This window comes from Leptopilina heterotoma, unplaced genomic scaffold, assembly GCF_015476425.1.
Source record: "Leptopilina heterotoma isolate Lh14 unplaced genomic scaffold, ASM1547642v1 Lhet_8, whole genome shotgun sequence".
Lineage (NCBI taxonomy): Eukaryota > Metazoa > Arthropoda > Insecta > Hymenoptera > Figitidae > Leptopilina > Leptopilina heterotoma.
The window spans coordinates 1395312-1414404 of record NW_025111180.1 but is presented as its reverse complement, the minus strand read 5'-3'; the positions used below and the strand labels follow the sequence as shown (position 1 = coordinate 1414404).

At 28.0% G+C, this 19093-nt stretch overlaps 2 protein-coding genes across 2 annotated transcripts; one reads left to right on the top strand and one right to left on the bottom strand.

Moving 5' to 3' along the window:
* The first annotated feature begins 137 nt into the window (after window positions 1-137).
* On the top strand, window positions 138-2733 carry LOC122511016 (nuclear RNA export factor 1-like). The gene is made up of 2 exons (XM_043626010.1): window positions 138-288; window positions 363-2733. The coding sequence occupies exon 2, from the start codon at window positions 498-500 to the stop codon at window positions 2133-2135; it is 1638 nt and encodes a 545-aa protein (XP_043481945.1). The 5' UTR covers window positions 138-288; window positions 363-497; the 3' UTR covers window positions 2136-2733.
* An 892-nt stretch (window positions 2734-3625) lies between these two features.
* LOC122510993 (integrator complex subunit 1) lies at window positions 3626-19028 on the bottom strand. The gene is made up of 14 exons (XM_043625967.1): window positions 18656-19028; window positions 17702-17891; window positions 17097-17572; window positions 15518-16807; window positions 15141-15316; window positions 14905-15057; window positions 11248-12921; window positions 8479-9282; window positions 5938-6255; window positions 5412-5874; window positions 4959-5083; window positions 4588-4775; window positions 4042-4314; window positions 3626-3843 (listed from the first exon to the last, which is right to left on the bottom strand). Exons 2-14 carry the CDS (start codon window positions 17865-17867, stop codon window positions 3728-3730), a joined length of 6222 nt encoding a protein of 2073 aa, XP_043481902.1. The 5' UTR covers window positions 17868-17891; window positions 18656-19028; the 3' UTR covers window positions 3626-3727.
* Window positions 19029-19093: the final 65 nt, after the last annotated feature.

Below are 19093 nucleotides of genomic sequence, written 5' to 3'. Positions count from 1 at the left end.
ATAGAAGAATTTTAGTTAAAAACACTAAAAAAATTGAATTTTAAAGAAGTTACATTGCAAAAATTCAATTATTTTCAAAAGTAATAAAATTTTTATCACAGAATTCAATTATTAATAATAAACAGTATAGTAAATTTTTAGATGAAAATTGAAATTTAAAAGCCGGCTACTTTTCTACGTTGGCTATCCTGCAAACAGTAAACACAAAACACTATACAGTAAACAAGCAACAAAACTCAAAGACTGACATTTAAATTAAAAAAGTAATTGTTAAGTTGTGTGACAAAGGTAATGAAAACATTTTTAAATAATTTAATCTTTCCCCATTTTTATAGTATTTAACGAAAAAACTCATTTTACAGCTTGTGATTATTCGATAATATGATAAAATGTATCATAACCTCACTTTCTTTCGAAGCTGAATACAAAACTCGAGGACAAAAGGGGGAATTTTAATTTATAAAATAAATAAACAACAGCAATTATTCTATTGAATTATGTCGACAACTGTAATAAATTCCGTAAGTACCACCAATCAATCTCAAAATCCAAAAATAACCATTGAACCAATAAGATTGACATATCTGAATCCTTCGTTTACCTCTTCGGAAGTGATAAATCTCGCAAATCGGAAGGACACCTGGCATAAATTCATTATTTTCCATTCAAGAATATCCTCGAAATGTGATATTCTCGATTCGATAATTTCAGCCGGCTCGCCGGAAGTTCTTGTTCCAGTTTATTACGAGGAGGAGACAAAGACAAAAATCACATTTTTGACGAAATGCGGAGCACAATTGATAGACAGTCTCGTCAAGTACAATTTACGAATTCCCGTGCCAACAACGGGGGAATATTTACGATTAGACATCATTCTCGGCTATCAATTGTCCACGGAACTTCTCCTAAATCCCCAGAATGTAATTTGCCGAACCGGTCAACAAAGATACGATCACTTTCGAAAGAGTTTGAATTTCGACAATTTTCGGAATGATAAACACTTGGGACCGGTTTATTGTTCGATTTCAACGCCAAAATGTTTGAATCTTGCTTTACGGTGTGTTAGAAGTGCGCTATTGAGTAATTCCCGAGAAATGAAACTTCCCGTTCGTGAGCTGTCGATGAGATCGAATGAGTTCATGGTTTTTATCCCGCAGGAGAAATTCTTCAATTTTCACTTGACGAAAATTGATTTTCGCAATAATAAGTTGACTGATTTTCGTCAATTGGCTTATTTCTCGGAGTTTAATATCATTGAATTGTGGGTCGATGGGAATCCACTTTGCTCGAAGTATAATCGTCCTGACGATTATGTGAAAGCTGCGAAATCGGTGTTTCCACATCTGCAGGTCCTCGATGGGGTGATGATTGGTGTGGAGAAAAAGTTTGTACCAACGATACAGAGACACTTTCTTGGCGATGGCACAAAACTTTCTCTAGTCAAACAATTTGTGTGGCATTATTTTAGTTTGTACGATCAAAACGATAGGTCGGTGTTGAATGGACTGTATGATACGGGAGCAATGTTTTCGATGACCTTGGGGGCGATTACAAATTTCAATCACATGCAGATGGTCAAGTCTTTTGCTACGAATCGAAATTTGTTAAAGTTTGTGGACTACGCGAAGTGTCATGAATTTTTGCTACACGGACCGGAGGATATTCTTTCTGCCCTCGTGAGGCAACCGAAGACGAGTCACAATATAAGGTCATTTCAGATCGATTTGATTTATCAGTCGGAGAATTGTTTTTCGATAGCTATTCAGGGTTATTTCTCGTTTCGAGACACGCCTCATCCGCCTTTGGCTTTTACGAGAACTTTTATCATCATTTCGAAGGAGGACAACGAATTTTGCATTTGTAACGATCAGTATCATATCGAAAGTGTTTTGTCCGATTCCAAGGTGCTTCAAAGTAGCGATCGGGAAATTAGATTGCCCCCGAAGTACGAGACGGTACCGCTGAGTAGTACCGAGAAGGAACAACTTTTACGTTTTCTTCACGAACTCACGGGAATGAAACGTGAATATTGTGTGCAAAATTTAGAGAAAACTAATTGGAACATTAGACTCACTATTAAAAATTTCATGCAAGCTTATACAATCAATGAAGTACCTTTCGAAGCTTTCCGGTAATTAAATTTATTTTTTTATTCAATTAACACCTTAACTGTGATGACGAAGATTTGACGACCAAAATATTCGTCATCCGCAGTTAAAGGGTTAAATTAAATTTCGGTGATAAATTCGAATTTTCCATGTAAACTAAACACTAAACACTGAACAATATTTTGTCTATAGTGAATTGAAAAATTCAAACTTGTTAGAAAATTAAATACCGCTTAAAACAAAGATATCGAATAAATGATAAATATTACACTTGTACAACAACAACAAAAAAAGAAATATTTTCTATTACTTAAATATTGAAGAATTTCTGTATTAATCGTACAATTAATTTTACACTTAATTTTTTAAAAGTGTGAATGAGAAATTAAATGTGAGAATATTTTAAATAAACTTAATTTTTTTCTACTCTTGAATTTATACATAAATGTTTGGTTTTTTGCTGTCTAAGAGTGATAGGTTTTTTTTTAATTTTATACAGTACCTACTTTTAAGAAATAAATTGTAAATGAAATAAAAAATTGTATTACAAATTTAGATTATTTTGTATCAAAAAGATCAAAAATTACATCTACACTAATTGTATTCAGCGTATAAATTGTATTAAATTTTGTATTTTAAAAAAGATGTGTAGTATGATTTTATTCAATTGTTCCTGATCTTCTATTTTATAATTTTATTTATTTAAGGGAACTTTCTGGTCAAGGATTTTTAAAAAATCGAGTTTTTTTTCTATGCGTAATTTTTTTGAAGCAAAAAAAAATAAATTTCCAAGAATGAAAAAATTGATTAATTTTTGAAAAATTTTTTTGAATAAAAAATATTTTTAGGCTGAAAATACTAAAAAAAAAATACAATTGTTATACAATTTTTTTATTTAATAATTCATTTGTTTATTTTTCTAACTATTTTTGGATAATTGTTTTGGATAATTGTTACATATAAAAAATAATAAATATAAAAAAATTATAAAATTATCCTTTGAAATTAGTTAGAAAAATAAAGAAATGAATTAATAAACAAATAAATAAATTGAATAATAATGGGTTTTTTAAAACATTTTCAGCCGAAAGATAAAGTTTTTTTTCAAAAAAAATACTTCAAAATTTGTAAAAATCAATTTTTTGTTGACTCGAAAACATATTTTTTACAAAATTACGCATAGACTTCAAAATCGTCTAATTTTTAAGAAAAATAAAAATTCAAAAATGATCAAAACAGTTTTTTGTTCAAATTTAATTTTTAAGAAAATAATTTGCACCATTTCTATTTCTCAATTACAATATTTTTTAACAAAATTTAAATATATTTTTAAAAATAAAAGAACAGAATGAGTTTGATTTACTAATTACGAATTTTTAATAAAATTCTTAGTTCCCTTTTGGAACAAAATGAAAAAAAATAAAAAATTGAAAGTTTTGAATAATAAATTGTTAAATTAAAGGAACCTCTCTTTTTGATGAAAATGTTGAGATGTTAGGAAAGAAAAGAAAGCAGAATGTAATTAAAACATTATTATTAACGTATAACTATAATATTCATCAGTCGTTGAGTTTAATTTTAAATAATCTTTTTTGAAAACATGATTTTTACCCTTACAATTAACAGCCTTGTTGTGTATTCAAAAGAGCTATGCTCTTATTAATATAAGGAACAGTATTTACATTTGAATTTACACCAAGTTCAAAGACTTTTTGCATTAGAGGTAGAGCGTGTTCTGAAAAAGAGAAATAAAAATAATTTAATAATAAATTAATTTTTTCTGATTTCCGTGACTGAATAAAATATCAATTTTACTTTCTGAGAACGAGAAGTTACTCTCGCACAATTGTATGAAGAATTGTAAAAATTAAAATTGAAAATAAATTGAGGTGATTTTGAAAATATAATTTTTCGTAATTCGTAATTTTCTTACCTTGCATACACAAGACAATGTCCGGTAACCTATCCAAAGCAGACATAAGAACATCGGCCCGTGGGCTGTCCAAACATCTCTGAAAAGCAGCCAGTATATTCAAATTTGGACTGGGCCGATGTTTCAGAACCTTTGCTATTAAATTATGCGCCATTGCTCTGACGTTGCCTTGCGGCGACACCAGCAGATCTGCAATGTTGTCAATTATTGGCTCCAAAATCGCAGGCTTACGAGATGATGAACTTTCAATTTCATGAAGAACGTCAAGCACATCTGAAACATTGATTGAAAGTTTATTATTTACCAGAGCAATAAAAAATACGTTATTCACAAAAAAAGTCAGAAAATTTGCTTGCAGAAAATAATTTTCTGAAAATTGTTTTCAAAATTGAAATAATTTACCTTTAAGATTTATTTATTTAGTTATAAGTAATTATGTTTTACTTAGATTAATATATGTATTTTTACTAGACTTCTTAATTCTTTAGTTCTTAATTCTTTAGATGTAAAATTTATTTTTAGAAATAAATAATGAAAATTTCTTACCATCGCCGTAAAGCTTTTTAAGCGTTGGTAAGGAAGCTGAAAATTGTTGCGTAAACAGTGGTTCAGGAGGAGGTATGACAGGTGCAACTATAATCAGCGCATCGTCGTCATCTTCGCCTTCTCTTGGCACTGGAATTCCTGACATTAAAGTCCGTAAACTATTTAGTCCAGGGCGACCTTGTAACTCACTGAAATCGAAAATATTTTACTTTTAATGTACAAAGAAAAATAAAATAACTTAATATTTTTTTAATATATAAAATGTTGAATTTCTTTATAGATACATTGTATTCAATAAAAAGGAAAATAAACTTTCGTGGCGGTTACTGAATTATTAATATTATAATAATAATTATTAGCATTATACTCACTAGAGAACATGTGCATGTTTTTGAAGATATTTCAAAGCTCTTTGACCACCTTGAGAAATGTAAGCTTGCAATAAAGCTACGAACCGATTAAAGAGCTGATCTAAGTCTTTCACTGGCATGTAATTCTAAAATGTAAAAAATAATAATTATCAAGGAAAAACAAAATTAAACTTTTGTGGCAACCCTGAATTGAATTTTTTCAAAAAAATTTATGCAAATTGTGTTTTAAATAACTGAAATCTCGTGAAAAATTTTTTATTTATGAAAATAATTGAATGTTAGCAAAGAATTTGATATTTTTTTAAAATAAGTAATTGAATTCTTTTGGGAAATTATTTTATTATTATTAATTAAATTGGAATTTTCAATAAATTTTAAAATTCAAATGATGAAAAAAATCAGGGAACAGAAAAACAAAGACATGCAACTATTATTAATAAATAACTGAATTACCTGGAAACACTGGAAATAATTTTCCAGAGTATCTTCCAAAGCAGGTCTGTGATCTTCGTTGAAGAGATGAGGCTGCAACAGTTCCAATAAGCCCATAACTTGATTAAAAAGATTTAAATGGTGACCCGATCTAAATTGCGAGAAGGACAGATACGTTCTGCCAGTGAGTGAAGATGCTAACATTGGAAGTTGTCGCAAAACGAGAATGGGATGTACTGTCGCCATTTTCCTAGCGCAGAGTTCAAATTCCTGAGATTTTGAATTCCAAGATTTTTGCCGTGGCGTTGCTGCCAATGCAGTTAAAAGAGAATGACTCATACAATCCAAAACTGAGCCAGTCCACTCCGTGATTCTTGCGCCATCGACGAATTTCTTCGTTTCATACGAGTCGAGGAAACAAATGACTTTTGGTATTTTCATATACAAATGAAGTAAAAATTGATGCGACATGTCAGAGTGTTCTCTGGAAAATAAAAATTAATCAAGTTTAATATTAAATATTTTTTTTCCATTTAATCATACATACATTTTGTCAGTGGCTATCATTTGCTCTGCTAAATAATTAACAACTCTCGAAGTGAGTTGGTCTTCAGTTGAAACGCAGTGAAGGAGAAGATTGAGTCTAGTTTCCATTTGAGTTAGAGCTGCATTTCTGTTCCCTTGATTGCAGATATTTACACCTTCTTCCACAAGGTACGCGACAAGATTCAAAAGTTGTTGTTCCGTCAATAATAATACATTTTCTGGAATGTAATGTTTCGGAGTGAATTTGTCGCGACCTTGCCACAATTTTGGATTACAAGTCAAAGCCCAAAGGAAATCCAACACCGCCGTTGGATCATAACTGAAATAAATTTAAATCGGTATAAATTATTAACGTAACAGGTCTGGAATAACATCTTTTTCGACTATTTTCACTAAATTCAGTAGTTTTCGACTCATTTTAAAATCATTTATTGTATTAATATAATTTATTCTCTATTATTCTTATAAAAATTTATTTATTTTATATTTGCCTTTTTTCAACTTGTATTTTTTTATTTATACTCCTTTTATTAAAATACTACTCCTTTAATTAATTGAAATGTTCACAAGAATTTTTAAATAATTAATTTTTTTCGAAAAAATTTATGCTAATTCCGTTTTAAATAATTGAATTCCTGGGAAATTTTTTTTATATATAATTGAATTCTTTTAGGAAATTTTATGTGAAAATAATCAAATTTAAGAAGTAATTGAAATTTTGTTAAAAATTTTAATTCAAATTTTTAAATATAATTGAATTTCGGAGAAAAATTTTTCTATGTATGAAGATAATTGAAATCTTGACGAGGATTTTTTTTTAACTGTTTTGAAAATAATTGAATTTTGGAAAAGAATTTTATTACTTTTAAAAATAATTGAATTCTTGTCATGAATATTGTTATTTATGAAAATAATTGAATTCTTGTCATAAATATTGTTATTTATGAAAATATTTGAATTTTGCAAAGCATTTTATTTCATTAAAATAGTTGACATTGAAAATTATTGAATTCAGGAAATTTTTTGAAAATAATTGAAATTTTGGCAAAATATTTTTATTAAAATATTTGAAAATAATCGAATTTCGGAGAAAAATTTTTCTATAAATGAAGAAAATTTAAATCTCGACGAAGTTTTTTTTAACTGTTTTGAAAATAATTGAATTTTGGAAAAGAATTTTATTACTTTTGAAAATAATTGAATTCTTGTCATGAATATTGTTATTTATGAAAATATTTGAATTTTGCAAAAAATTTTATTTTATTAAAATAGTTGATACTTATTGAAAATTATTGAATTGAGGAAGATTTTTGAAAATAATTGAAATTTTGTCAAAATATTTTTATTAAAATATTTTGAAAATAATTGAATTTCGGAGAAAAATTTTACTACTTATAAAGATAATTGAAATCTTCACAAGAATTTAAAAAAAATTTTTACAAAATAATTAAATTACTGCGAAATAAAAATTGAAATTTTAAAAAATTTGTAATTAAAACCTTATGAAGTTGATCTATTTATTAAAATTAAAAATGAAACTCTTTTAAAATTGAAATATTTCAGTAAAATTATTGATTAAACAATTTCTAATTAATAACATTTTTAAAAAAATTGATTTCTTTCGACTAATTTTATGAAAATAGTGAATATTGAAAATCATTGAATTGCGAAAAGTTTTTAAAAATAAAATAAAATTTTACAAAGAAAATATTTAAATTTTTGAGAATGATTGAATGTTTGTGGGGCATTTTACTAAATTTTCTTTGAAAATAATTAAATTTCTAAAAAAGCATTTTGATATATATTTATGAAAATAATTGAATTCTTGCGAACGATTTTATTAGAATTTTTTAAAATAATTGAATGTCTGTGTGGCATTTTAATAAATTTTTTTTTGAAAATAATTGAATTCCTAAAAAGCATTTTATTATTTATGAAAATAATTGAATTCTTGCGGACGATTATATTAGAATTTTTTAAAATTATTGAATTTTCTGGAATAATTTTGTTATGTATGAAAATAATTGAATTCTTGCTTCGAATTTTATGAAAATTTTTTTTAACTAATTGAATTTCCATGAAAAATATTATTAGTGAAAGTAATTGAATTATTGTGAAGAATTGTATAAAAATTTATTTAAATAATTGATTTTTTCGAAATTTGTTTGAAAATTCTATTCTAAATTAATTGAATTTCTGTGTAAATTTTATTATATGAAAATAATTGAATTGAGTATTAATTTTATCAATTTTTTTAAAATAATTTAATTCTTTTGTGAAATTTTATGAAAATAGATACTAGTTATTGAAAATAGAATTTCGAATATTTTTTGAAAATAATTGAATCGGTTTAAAGAATTTGATTATTATTTTTGAGAATAGTTTTTTGATTTCTAGTATTGGCGAATTTAAAGTAAATTTTAAAAAGAACAGAAATAATAGTTTTTAGTAGCTGAAATCTAAAAAAAAGTACCTAAATAGTAGCATAACGTAAAAAAGTAGTAATTAGTAGATTTTAGTAGATGAGTGCTGTTTTACTCACGCCTTGTCACATTTTTCCAGAAGATGAGCGACGCATTTGTACAGCGTTGTCCAACTTGCTCGATGAGTGAGAAGTGTCAACAAATAAGGTCTACAGGAATGAACATTAACAACACTCTCGTTAATTTGAATATCAATATTCGTCTTTCCAAAAAGAAGAGTCATTTGCAGATTACGACATGTCCCTATTAATTCAGGTTCTACAGAAGCGAGCCAATCAAGTAACAATCCCGTTCTAGGCTTAACGTTTTTTTCATTGCTGTCTGATATCAAGAGTTTCTCCATCGCCTCAACTAGCGCATCATTTTTCTGCTGCCTCAAGCAAACATCTAACAACTTACGTCCAACTTCCTCCAAATTAAGGTCGTCAGTGTTTTCCAAAATAGAAGCAGGATCTCTTGTTTGCGTCAAGGCAATCAACTCTTTTTTGTTTGGAACCTTTGACAATTGAAGATTAGCAAAGTCACGTAAAATGAGGAGAATCGGCGCTTTCACGTCTCCAATTAATGAAATTAAATTCAAGCACATGGTCCTTGCGAGATCGACAATTTGCTTCATTGTCGTTGGTTTCTTCAGTGGCAGCAATAAAACCCTCATTAAGGTACAAGAAAATTTCGGTAGGTTAACGAGAGATGATAAAAATTGTTTCACTTGCATAGAACTTAAAACACTAAGAATATGTTGTATCGCCAAAATTACTGATCCACTCTCCTTAACTGACTTTTGTAGATCTTTAACGAGAGTCTTGTGTAGTCTTCTAAATGCGTCCATCTTTTGATTCGATGGTACGGGTTCGATGAAAATCCTGTCAAAAAAAAGAATAATAATAATGTTATATTTTATTTTAAAACAATTCTATTACGAATTTTTTTAATTGTAAAATTATTCAAAATAACATCAAGAGATTAATTTAAAATATAAATTATTGAAATTGAATTGAAATTCTGCGGTGAGTTTTATTAATTATGAAAATAATTCAATTCTTGCGAAGAATTTTATTAAAATTTTCAAAAACAATTAAATTCCTGTGAAAAATTTGCAAAAATTCAATTATTATAAAAAAATTTAATAAAATTCTTGGCATAACTGATTACGATAAGATTAAATTATTTTTTAAATTTTAATTAAATACTTAATTAAATAAATAAATTAATTAATTTTTTTTTACTTAATTAAATACTTATTAAATTTTCTATACAATTTAAATTGAATTCCATGAAAGAATTAAAATTTTTTGAAAATAATTGAAATTTTTCAATAAATATTATTATTTGTGAAAATAATTGAATTTTCGGGAAGAATTTTATAAAAATATTTTGAAATAATTGAAATCTGGTGAAAAATTATATTATTTGAGAAAATAATTGAATTTTTACAAAGAATTTTATATTTAATTCAAATTGCATTCATAATAATTGAATTTTTATAAAGAATTTTATTTAAACTTTTCAAGGTAATTGAAATCTTTAGCAAAGTTCTTATTGAAAATGTAATCAAACTAATTACATTTTTTCGAAGAATTTTATCAAAATTTTTTGAAAATAATTGAATTTTATGAACAATTTCTTTCAAGTTTTTAAAATAATTGTCTTTCCTAATAATTGAAATTAAATATTTAATTATTGAATTTTATTAAAATTTTAGAAAGTAAATTCTTTTAAAAAATTTTATAACGAATTAAGAAAAAAATTCATTTCTTTCGTGGAACTTTTTTGAAAATAATTGAATTTTTTCAAAGAATTGTACTATTTATAAATATAATTGAATTGTTACAAAGGATTTATCAAAATTTTAGAAAATTGAATTTTTTGATAATTATTATTAAAAAATTTTTAAAAATTGAATTCTTTCATAAAATTTTACAAAATAAATGAATTTTTTCGAAAAATATTTATAAAAATTAAAAAAATTTGATTCTTTTGTGAAAATATTTTAAATATAATTAAATTTTTTACAAGAATTTTACAATTATAAATGTAATTGAATTATTTGAAGGATTTATAAAAATTTTAGAAAATAATTGAATTCTTTTGAAATTTTTTTTAACGAATTAAAAAAAAATTGATTTTGTTCGCGAAATTTTCTTGAAAATAATTGAATTTTTAAAAAGCTTTTACTATTTAAGAAAATAATTGAATTCTTTCAAAGAATTTTATTATTTATGAAAATAATTGAATTCTTTTAATGAATTCTATTAAAATTTTTGAAATTAATAAACTAGAGTAATTAATTAGTAAATGTAGTTAATTATTGAATTTTTTTTAAAGTTCAAATCTGAAATTATTCAGAAATTCATATTTGAATAATAAAAAATTTTTTAATTTGCATAATAACAAATTGAATTGAGTTTTATGTAAATTTCAAAAAATAATTGAATTCTTTTGAGAAATTTTGTATAGAGAAAATAATTGAATCTCGTGCGAAGAAAGAATTTTATGAAAGTTGAATTTTTTTCAAATGTCGAGTCTGAAATTATTCAAAAATTGAAGTTGATATTTGAAAATTCAAAAATTTACTACATAATTTAGACAATAATTAAAAATTAAATATTGCGTTTTGCGCGTAACATTTGCTAGTTATTTATATTATTTATAAAAATTGAAAACCCAACTATTATAAAATTCAATTATTTTTTGCAGTTCTAAATAAAATTATTTGCAAAATTATTTTTCGAAAAATATAATTTTTCGAGTTTTTCAAGAGTTAAATTATTTCAAATCTGTAAAGTTCTATAATTAGAAATTAAATGAAAGCTCTAAAAAATATTCACCTATTGATAAGATGAGGAACGTCTGTCTTAACAGAGCACTGAATGACAGATTGCTTTTGAATCATTGCACTAGGAGGCAATGGCTCCACAAGTTTCCCCACGGAAAGTGAATGTTCTTCCGGAAGTTCTGGCACCTGTAATTCCAAGACTTGCATGAAAACCAAACCGCCAGAAGCTCCACGTTTATGAAGAATATTCACTAACTGTGCCATGTATATTTTATCCAGAACAACTTCGCCGACAGAATCAGGATTGAGTTGCACAGTCTCATCCAGAATGTGCAGCAATCTTGTCATTGCAGTGACGGGAATGCCAAAACTCTGGATAAACAACACAAGTTGTTGTGGTTCCAATTCCTCAAGTGCAGCATTCACCAATCGGGGAATATTACTCCTTATCATTCTCAATTTTAGCCAATCGGGAATCAAAAGTGCCTCTTCACTTGTATCGACAAGAAATGCTCGCGGTGGATCTTCATTCACTGGAAACCAAGTTTCCAAGAGTTCGGCAAACAAAATATCCCCATCTGTCGAGTCGTATGTCAGAAGAATAATCATTGCGTGAACTACGAGTATGTGCATTGTACACTGCTCGCGATTGCTCCATTGAACTAGAATCAAATCTTGACTCTCACACCAGGTAAATCCACGAGAATCCTCTCCCCTTGGTTCGCGGGCCTTTTGCAGGTAATTGCAGAAGATGTCCATGAAGGCGTGAAGGGTTTGCCTGGTCTGAGGGTTGTCATTGTCCAGTTGTGGTAGGATCGCGGCAACGATTGTGCTTCTCTCAACGACTAGCTGGGAAATTTCGTTGGCCAAGTTAATTAGCTCGGTGAGTTCGTCTTCGACGGTGTGAACGGCGAGATACAGAATGTAGACTCTCACGAGTTCGGGATTGTTTTCCACTTGGCAGGCGCCTCGCAAGGCTGTGGAGACGAGGGATCGAACTGCCAGGAAGTGGGGAATCGAGGGTAGTTTCCGCAGGAGCCAGACTTCGTTGTCGCATCGACCGTCAATGTCCATTTGCTCCTCGTCCAGGGGGATCGAGTCCAGGACCATTTTTAAACCCGTTATCGCTTGAATTCGACTGCTCGTCTGCTGACTGCTCAATCTTCGGAGGAAATATTCGAGCACTTCGTACGCGTGCTGCTGATCTTCACTGGCATCGGTCAAGAGCGTTTGCAGATGAGCGAGCAATTGTTGTTGTCGCGCTTGTTTTTCTGCATTCTGCGCGTTCGTCGATAGGAGAAATTCACAAAGACACTGTACCGGCAATTGACTTAGAGAACCTTCGCTGTTCTGAACCAAGTCGGCGAGCCACGGCATACTTTGAGAAGAACTTTGCTGTTGTCGTTGAATAATGTCCAAGAGAAAATCCGGCTTCCTTGATCGACACAATAGATGACCAAGACGATGACTTGTATTCAGAGATTGAATTTGTTCGAGGACGATTGGCGGCGGCTTTCTGGCGATGCCTTTTGGATCCATTGTTATTAATTGCGGAAGAAGTAGACTTGTTTGTTCAGATATTTGCATTCTGTTCGTCGCCGCAGCCAGATGAGCTTCGTACTCGAGAATTTCCTGTTTCTCGAGGGCTTCGACTTGCAGTTCCTTCGATCGTTCCTGCTCTATTACTTCAGGCAGAGCCATCGTTGGCGGTGGATAGGAGAAGTGACTAAAAAAATTATACAACTTATTATTTATACAAATACTTTAAACATTCTATTATTATTTAAACTTTAAACATTAGAGCGCCAGACATCGACTTTCAGACGCAAAAAAGTCAATAACTTAATTTTTAAATTAATATTTAATCAATATTATTTTTCCATAGGAATTAAGATTTTCAAAAATTTCAAATTCAAACTTTTTTGAAATTCTACAACTTATAAGAATATTTATTATAAAACACAAAACATGAAGAAAATTATTAAATTCTTGCAAAGAATTTTATCAAACAATTCGAAAAAAATTGAATTCCTTCGAAGAATTTTATTATTTTATGAAAATAATTACAAGACAAGAATTTTATTACAATTTTTCAAAATCTTAATTAAATTCTTTTAAAAACTTTCTTTGAATTATGTGAAATATTTCATTCAAGTATTAAAAATAATCGTATTTCTTAATAATTAAAATTAAACATTTAATTAAAAAATTCTATTAAAAATTTTTTGAAAATAATAACATTCTTAGAATTTTATTACAATTTTCTAAAATAATTTTATTAAATTTTATTTTATTAAAATATAGTAAATAATTAAATGCTTTTGAAGAATTTTTTTATGTTTTTTGAAAATAAATAAATAAATTCTTGCGATGAATTTCACTACTTATAACAACAATAAATTGAATTGTTTAGCAGGATTTATAAAAAATTTTTTTTAAAAATTTCATTCTTTCATAAAATTTTATTAAAATTGTATTTAAAATAATTGAATTTTTGCAAATAATTTTACCATTTATAAAAATAATTGAATTGTTTCGAAGAATTTAATAAATTTTAGAAAATAATTGCTCTTTTTACAAACTTTATAACGAATTAATAAAAAAATTGAATTCTTTTTTAAAATTTTATTGAAAATACTTGAATTTTTGCAAAGTCTTTATTATTTTAAAAACTAATTGAATTGTTTTGAAAAATTTTGTTAAAATTTTAGAAAATAATTAAATTCTTGCGAAGAAATTCAAATAATTTTAAAACAATTAATTAAACTTTTCCAAAAAAATTAATTCTACTGAATTGTTAGTTGAAACTATAAAAATTTTAATTTTCAAAGATTTTAATTTGAAACCTTTTCAAAATTCAATTATTTCTAAAAATTTATACTACAATTCTTTTAATATTCAATTATTATCTAAAATTTTAACTGAAATTCATTTTTAAATCAACTTTTATTACAGAATTCTATAAGAATTCAATTATTTAAATACAAAAATAAATAATTTATTGAATAATTCAATGTTTCTGGAAATTGAATTCTCATAACGAAATTTATCAACAAATTTTTAAATAATAGAATTCTTTAGAAACACATTTTAATAACATTTTTAAGAATAATTATATTTTTCGAGAAATGCGATTAAAATTGCATTAAAAATAATTAAAATTTTGTGATGAGTTTTACTATCTAATAATTGATTTCCTTAACAGAATTTTATTATTTATGAAAATAATTGAATTCTTGCAAAAAAATTGATTAAAATTTTTAAAAATAATTGAATTTCTGAAAAGAATTTTATTATTTATAAAAAATATCTGAATTCTTATTAAGAACTTTTTAAAATTCGTTTCAAATAATTTAATTCTTGCGGCGAAGACTTTTATAATAATCTTTTTAAATAATTGATTTTTTTCGAAAAATTTTCTGAAACTTTTGTTTTTAATAATTGTATTTCTGTGAAAATTTTATTATATTAATGAATAATAATTGAATATATGCAAAGAATTTTATAAGTTTTTTTTTAATTTATTGAATTCCTTTGAGAAATTTTTGATTAAAATAATAGATATTAAAAATACTTAAATTTCGAAAACATTTTGTAAATAATTGAATAGTTTGAAAGAATTTTATTAAAATTTGTTGAATCGTTTTTATTAAAAGTATTGAAAATAATTATTTTATTCCAACTATTAGGGAATTAAGTATGTACTCACTTTGTAATGCACATTTCCATCAAAGTTCGGAGAATTGGATACTCGTTCCAGGCTTCTGCTCCAATTGACAGAGGATTATGAGCTGCGAGTATTAAAAGAATCGTCCAACCCTTCCAATAGAGATTTGAAATCGCCAAAGATGGTGGTTGATATCTGGCGTAAAAAATGTATTCAACAATAAATGAATAATTTAACTTTCATTCCATTTTTCTAAGCTTTAGAAAAAATATACTTACCCAACGGGAATACTGATCGATTCTGGTGCTTGATACGTACAGTGATTGAAAATCAAATCAATAATATTAATATTATCCGCCTCTAAAGTTGGAAGACTTTCATTCGAATTTGCCGCTGCTCTGCGAACCAATTGGTCCACCAAGTCCAAAGTCTCCATGTGAATGTTTCCATTTTCCTACAACCAAATAAATAAATAATAAATTGGAATTTAAAAGGAAAAATAATATTTTTGAATTTATTATTATTATTATTTATTTTTTTTTTTTATTCAAAGTTTTAAGTTTATATTGAAAGTGATAATTATTTAATCTTTAATTAACAATAAGATGGATACGACAGCTAGTTAATAAATGATTTAAATACTTGAAGAACTTACTTTTGATAGTCCAATGAATAAAAGTTTCATCAAAGTACACTGCATTAGAGGAATTTCAGAAACGAGTCTCATGTAAAAAGTCCTGTCCGTTTCGGGTGGCCAGTTGTCTAATTTATAATATTGTTCTGCAGATTCCAGCAATAAAATTTTTTGAAGAGAATGCAGTAAACTTTCTTTTCCCATTCCGAACATTTTTGGCGCTGTGGTGTGTAGCCAAAGGACGGCTTCGTGCTGAATTGTAGCCACGAGTTTATGGAATTGATGAAGAACCGCGATATCCTTTTTGTCGCCTCTTTGCACTTGGACCGCAACTTCCTTCACTTGCGGACTGATTCCCAACAGCATGCAAACGCAAAGTAAATCCATGATGGACATAAAGACCCGATCTTTAAATTCGAAAGCTCGTATCTGTTGAATCAAGTCCGGTCTTTCGATCATAAGCGTCTTGGCAAACGGAATGAGGTTCAAATCCTGACGGCAGACGCGAATTATCTCCCTCAGCAATGATCGCAGTGAGCGCAGGTAATCGTCTCGATTCATCAGCAAATCCTGAAATATTTCAGCGAGTAATTTTGCCGATGCTTCCGGTGTCGATTGAAACATCACTCCCAAAACAGGCATATTATTAGGATTCCTCGACGTTGACAATTCGTTGTAAATCGTGTGTTTCATTATTGTCGACAGATTCTCAGGATGCAAACCAATCATCTCCTTAATTCCGTTCAGATAAAGATTAATCACACTCTTACTTTTGAGTCTCATTTTCACCAGTTGACTAATAACCTCAACATCGCGTTGCGTATGAGAAATACAATTGTAACAGACGTAAACCAACAGCTCTTGAGCTGGTTTCAATATTTTCGGATTGTGCATCCACATCTCGAGTCTCGAGACAACGATATTTCGAATTTCGACAAATCCACAGGTGGACGAGAGAAGTTTGAGAAAATTTCTCGTAATGGAATCTAATTGTCGTCGATTGAGTTGCTCCTTAACGACGTCAAGAACAATTTGCTCAATGTTGTCGATACAGTGAGCGTATCTCGGACTCACTGTAAATTCATTTTTCTCCTTGTCACCCGGAAGATGAAGGGACAAAATTCCATTGTCGTCATCTTCTGCCGCAGTGGGACTGTGACTGTCTCTTGGATTTAATACATTCAATTCAAGTTGCAGTGCACTTTTTGGCGGAATTCGCGTATTAAAACCTGTTAAAATATTGTCGACGAATCCTTTACATTCTTCATTGTCTATCCAAACACGATCGCCGAGTGCATCATCAATGTAGAGCTTGAAAATAAAAAAATGTTCATTAAAAGGTCGTTTCAAACAAATTTGCAGACTTCCCAATTTGATCAATAAATATTCTAATAGTTTTTATACGATGTGTCTCAAATTTAGTAACAAAATTTTATAACAATAAATTCAGGGTTGCCACAAAAATTTGATTTTTCCCCTGATTTACATACAGAACTTTGACTTTTTTCCTGACCTTAAGGAATATTTTAATTCACTCTAAAAATAATTGCTTTTAAGTGCGAAATCTGAACAAGCAATGAAATAAGAAATTTCTTCTTACCTTAACAAAGACTTCCGGCCAATTCTTCTTGTCATAAAAGCCACGCATTAGTAAATTGGCAGCAAGTACAGAAACAAGTGGATTGCCTTTGTTCTTAAAATTAAGACTCTGATCTCGTTTCAATAAGGACGACAAGGCATGTAATATGCAATCGTTGGAAAAAATAGAAGGACGTATTTTCGCCAGATACATCAAACCCATGTAGAGTAGAGTATCTGGTTTCCATCGTTGATTTCTTAAAGTTCTGGCTGCACCGCAAATTAAACCAATAACCTTGTCTCCCTCGTCATTGTCGTTGGCTTCCAGGACCATTGGCACCAGGTCCGGAGGATCGCATTCAATTGCAACTACCTCCCACGCTTCCGCACTCGATATCGGAGATCGTGAATGTGTAACGTGCGTCGACAATTTTGCCTTCTTCGCAGGTATCATCGACTGCAACGAACCTGACGGAGCTTCTTTCTTCCGATCTGAACCTTTAAAGAATAGTAAACTTTTTATTATAAAAATTTTTATATAGTAGTATTTTTTTAACGCGAAATTTTTAAAAGAAGGAAAGTGTTATTAACAATAATTTCTAGAAAAAATATATTGAAAATTCTCACTTGAACTTGAACTACTTGGCACGGATTTTCCGTGAATAACACCAGGTCTCTTTGAATCAGAACTTTCATTTCGACCACCTTTCGAACCGAGTGCAAATAAATCTGATGGATGTTGAGCGATTTTATTTTTTGTTCCACGACCGGTTCCTGTTTTGCTACGCTCCATTTTTCACTTATCTTACACTGTCTCCTGAAAAGAATTATTAAAAAATATTATTTTTTCTACATTTTAAAAATAAAATACGGTTATAAAAACAAAACTATAATTTTTTCAGCTAACTATTTTTCTTTAAAAGTAAAAGAAATATTAAAACGAAGTTCCCTGAGATTTCCATTATCAAAAATTTATTAAACTTTTGAGAATTTAATTACATTAAAAATTAAAAATTGTAATTCTTCTAAAGTTGATTTTAAAAAAATTTTAATAAAATAAGTACTTAAAAAATTAATTATTTTAAATTAAATTTTTATAAATTTTCAAGTCTTTTTAACTGTATATTTTGAAAATATAATTAGAAAAAATATTCAAAAATCATTTTTAAAAGATTTGTCTATTTTCACACTGTAAAACTAGAAATAAGTTGCATTTTATACTAAAAATATTGCAATATTTAGAAGAGTCGAAAAAAGTTATTATATCCGAGGCTTTTATGAACGTTAAAAACTCTAGAAATATGAAAAATTGAGACTACTAAGTTTATATATAACATAGAAGAACAGAAATCTACTATTATTGGAGTTTGAGCAATTGCAATACATTAAAAGTTAAACTTTGCTCAAGAGTATAAATTTAACCTGAACTTTCAAAAATTTATTATATTTTTGTCAAATTTTAAAACAGATTAAACTACTTGCTTAAAAAATACTCATCAGGAACTTTTCTCCTCACATGTTAAGATACAAATTTACATTTCATTTTTGTTTTACACAATCAGTAATATAACCTCAACTAACCTCTTTAACATAAAAACATGTCATACGTATTCAAATTTTTTGACTTTAACATTATTATACAGACTGGCAGTATTTACAAATATCATCAAAGTAGGAGTAGAACTACTTTTTTGTAAATGTTCAATTTAAAAAGTCCGTGACAAATAAAAAATATACACTTAGGTAAATGTAAATAAACATACGTCAAAAAATAAGTAACTTAAGTAATACACAATAAAATTGGTAATTGTATAGACTATTGCTTATAGTATTTATAAGACCTTTCACTCATTTTTATTGTTAAAAAATTATTTCAAGAATTGAATCGTAAAAGTTTTTTTGGTTCCCGGTGTATGTATATATTTAGCGAAAAACTTGGAAAGACTGGCAAAAAAACATAGGCGTTTTTGATGAGTTTAAAGGTGCAACCACACCGTCAAATGGTCTTTCCACAATAAA

Coding starts and splice junctions, on each gene's coding strand:
- LOC122511016 (XM_043626010.1), top strand. CDS start 498: ATGTCGACAACTGTAATAAATTCCGTAAGTACCACCAATCAATCTCAA.
- LOC122510993 (XM_043625967.1), bottom strand. CDS start 17,867: ATGGAGCGTAGCAAAACAGGAACCGGTCGTGGAACAAAAAATAAAATC. Junction 15,317..15,517: donor TATTCATTGGACTATCAAAA/GTAAGTTCTTCA, acceptor ATTTGGTTGTAG/GAAAATGGAAACATTCACAT. Junction 4,315..4,587: donor TAAAAAGCTTTACGGCGATG/GTAAGAAATTTT, acceptor TCAATGTTTCAG/ATGTGCTTGACGTTCTTCAT.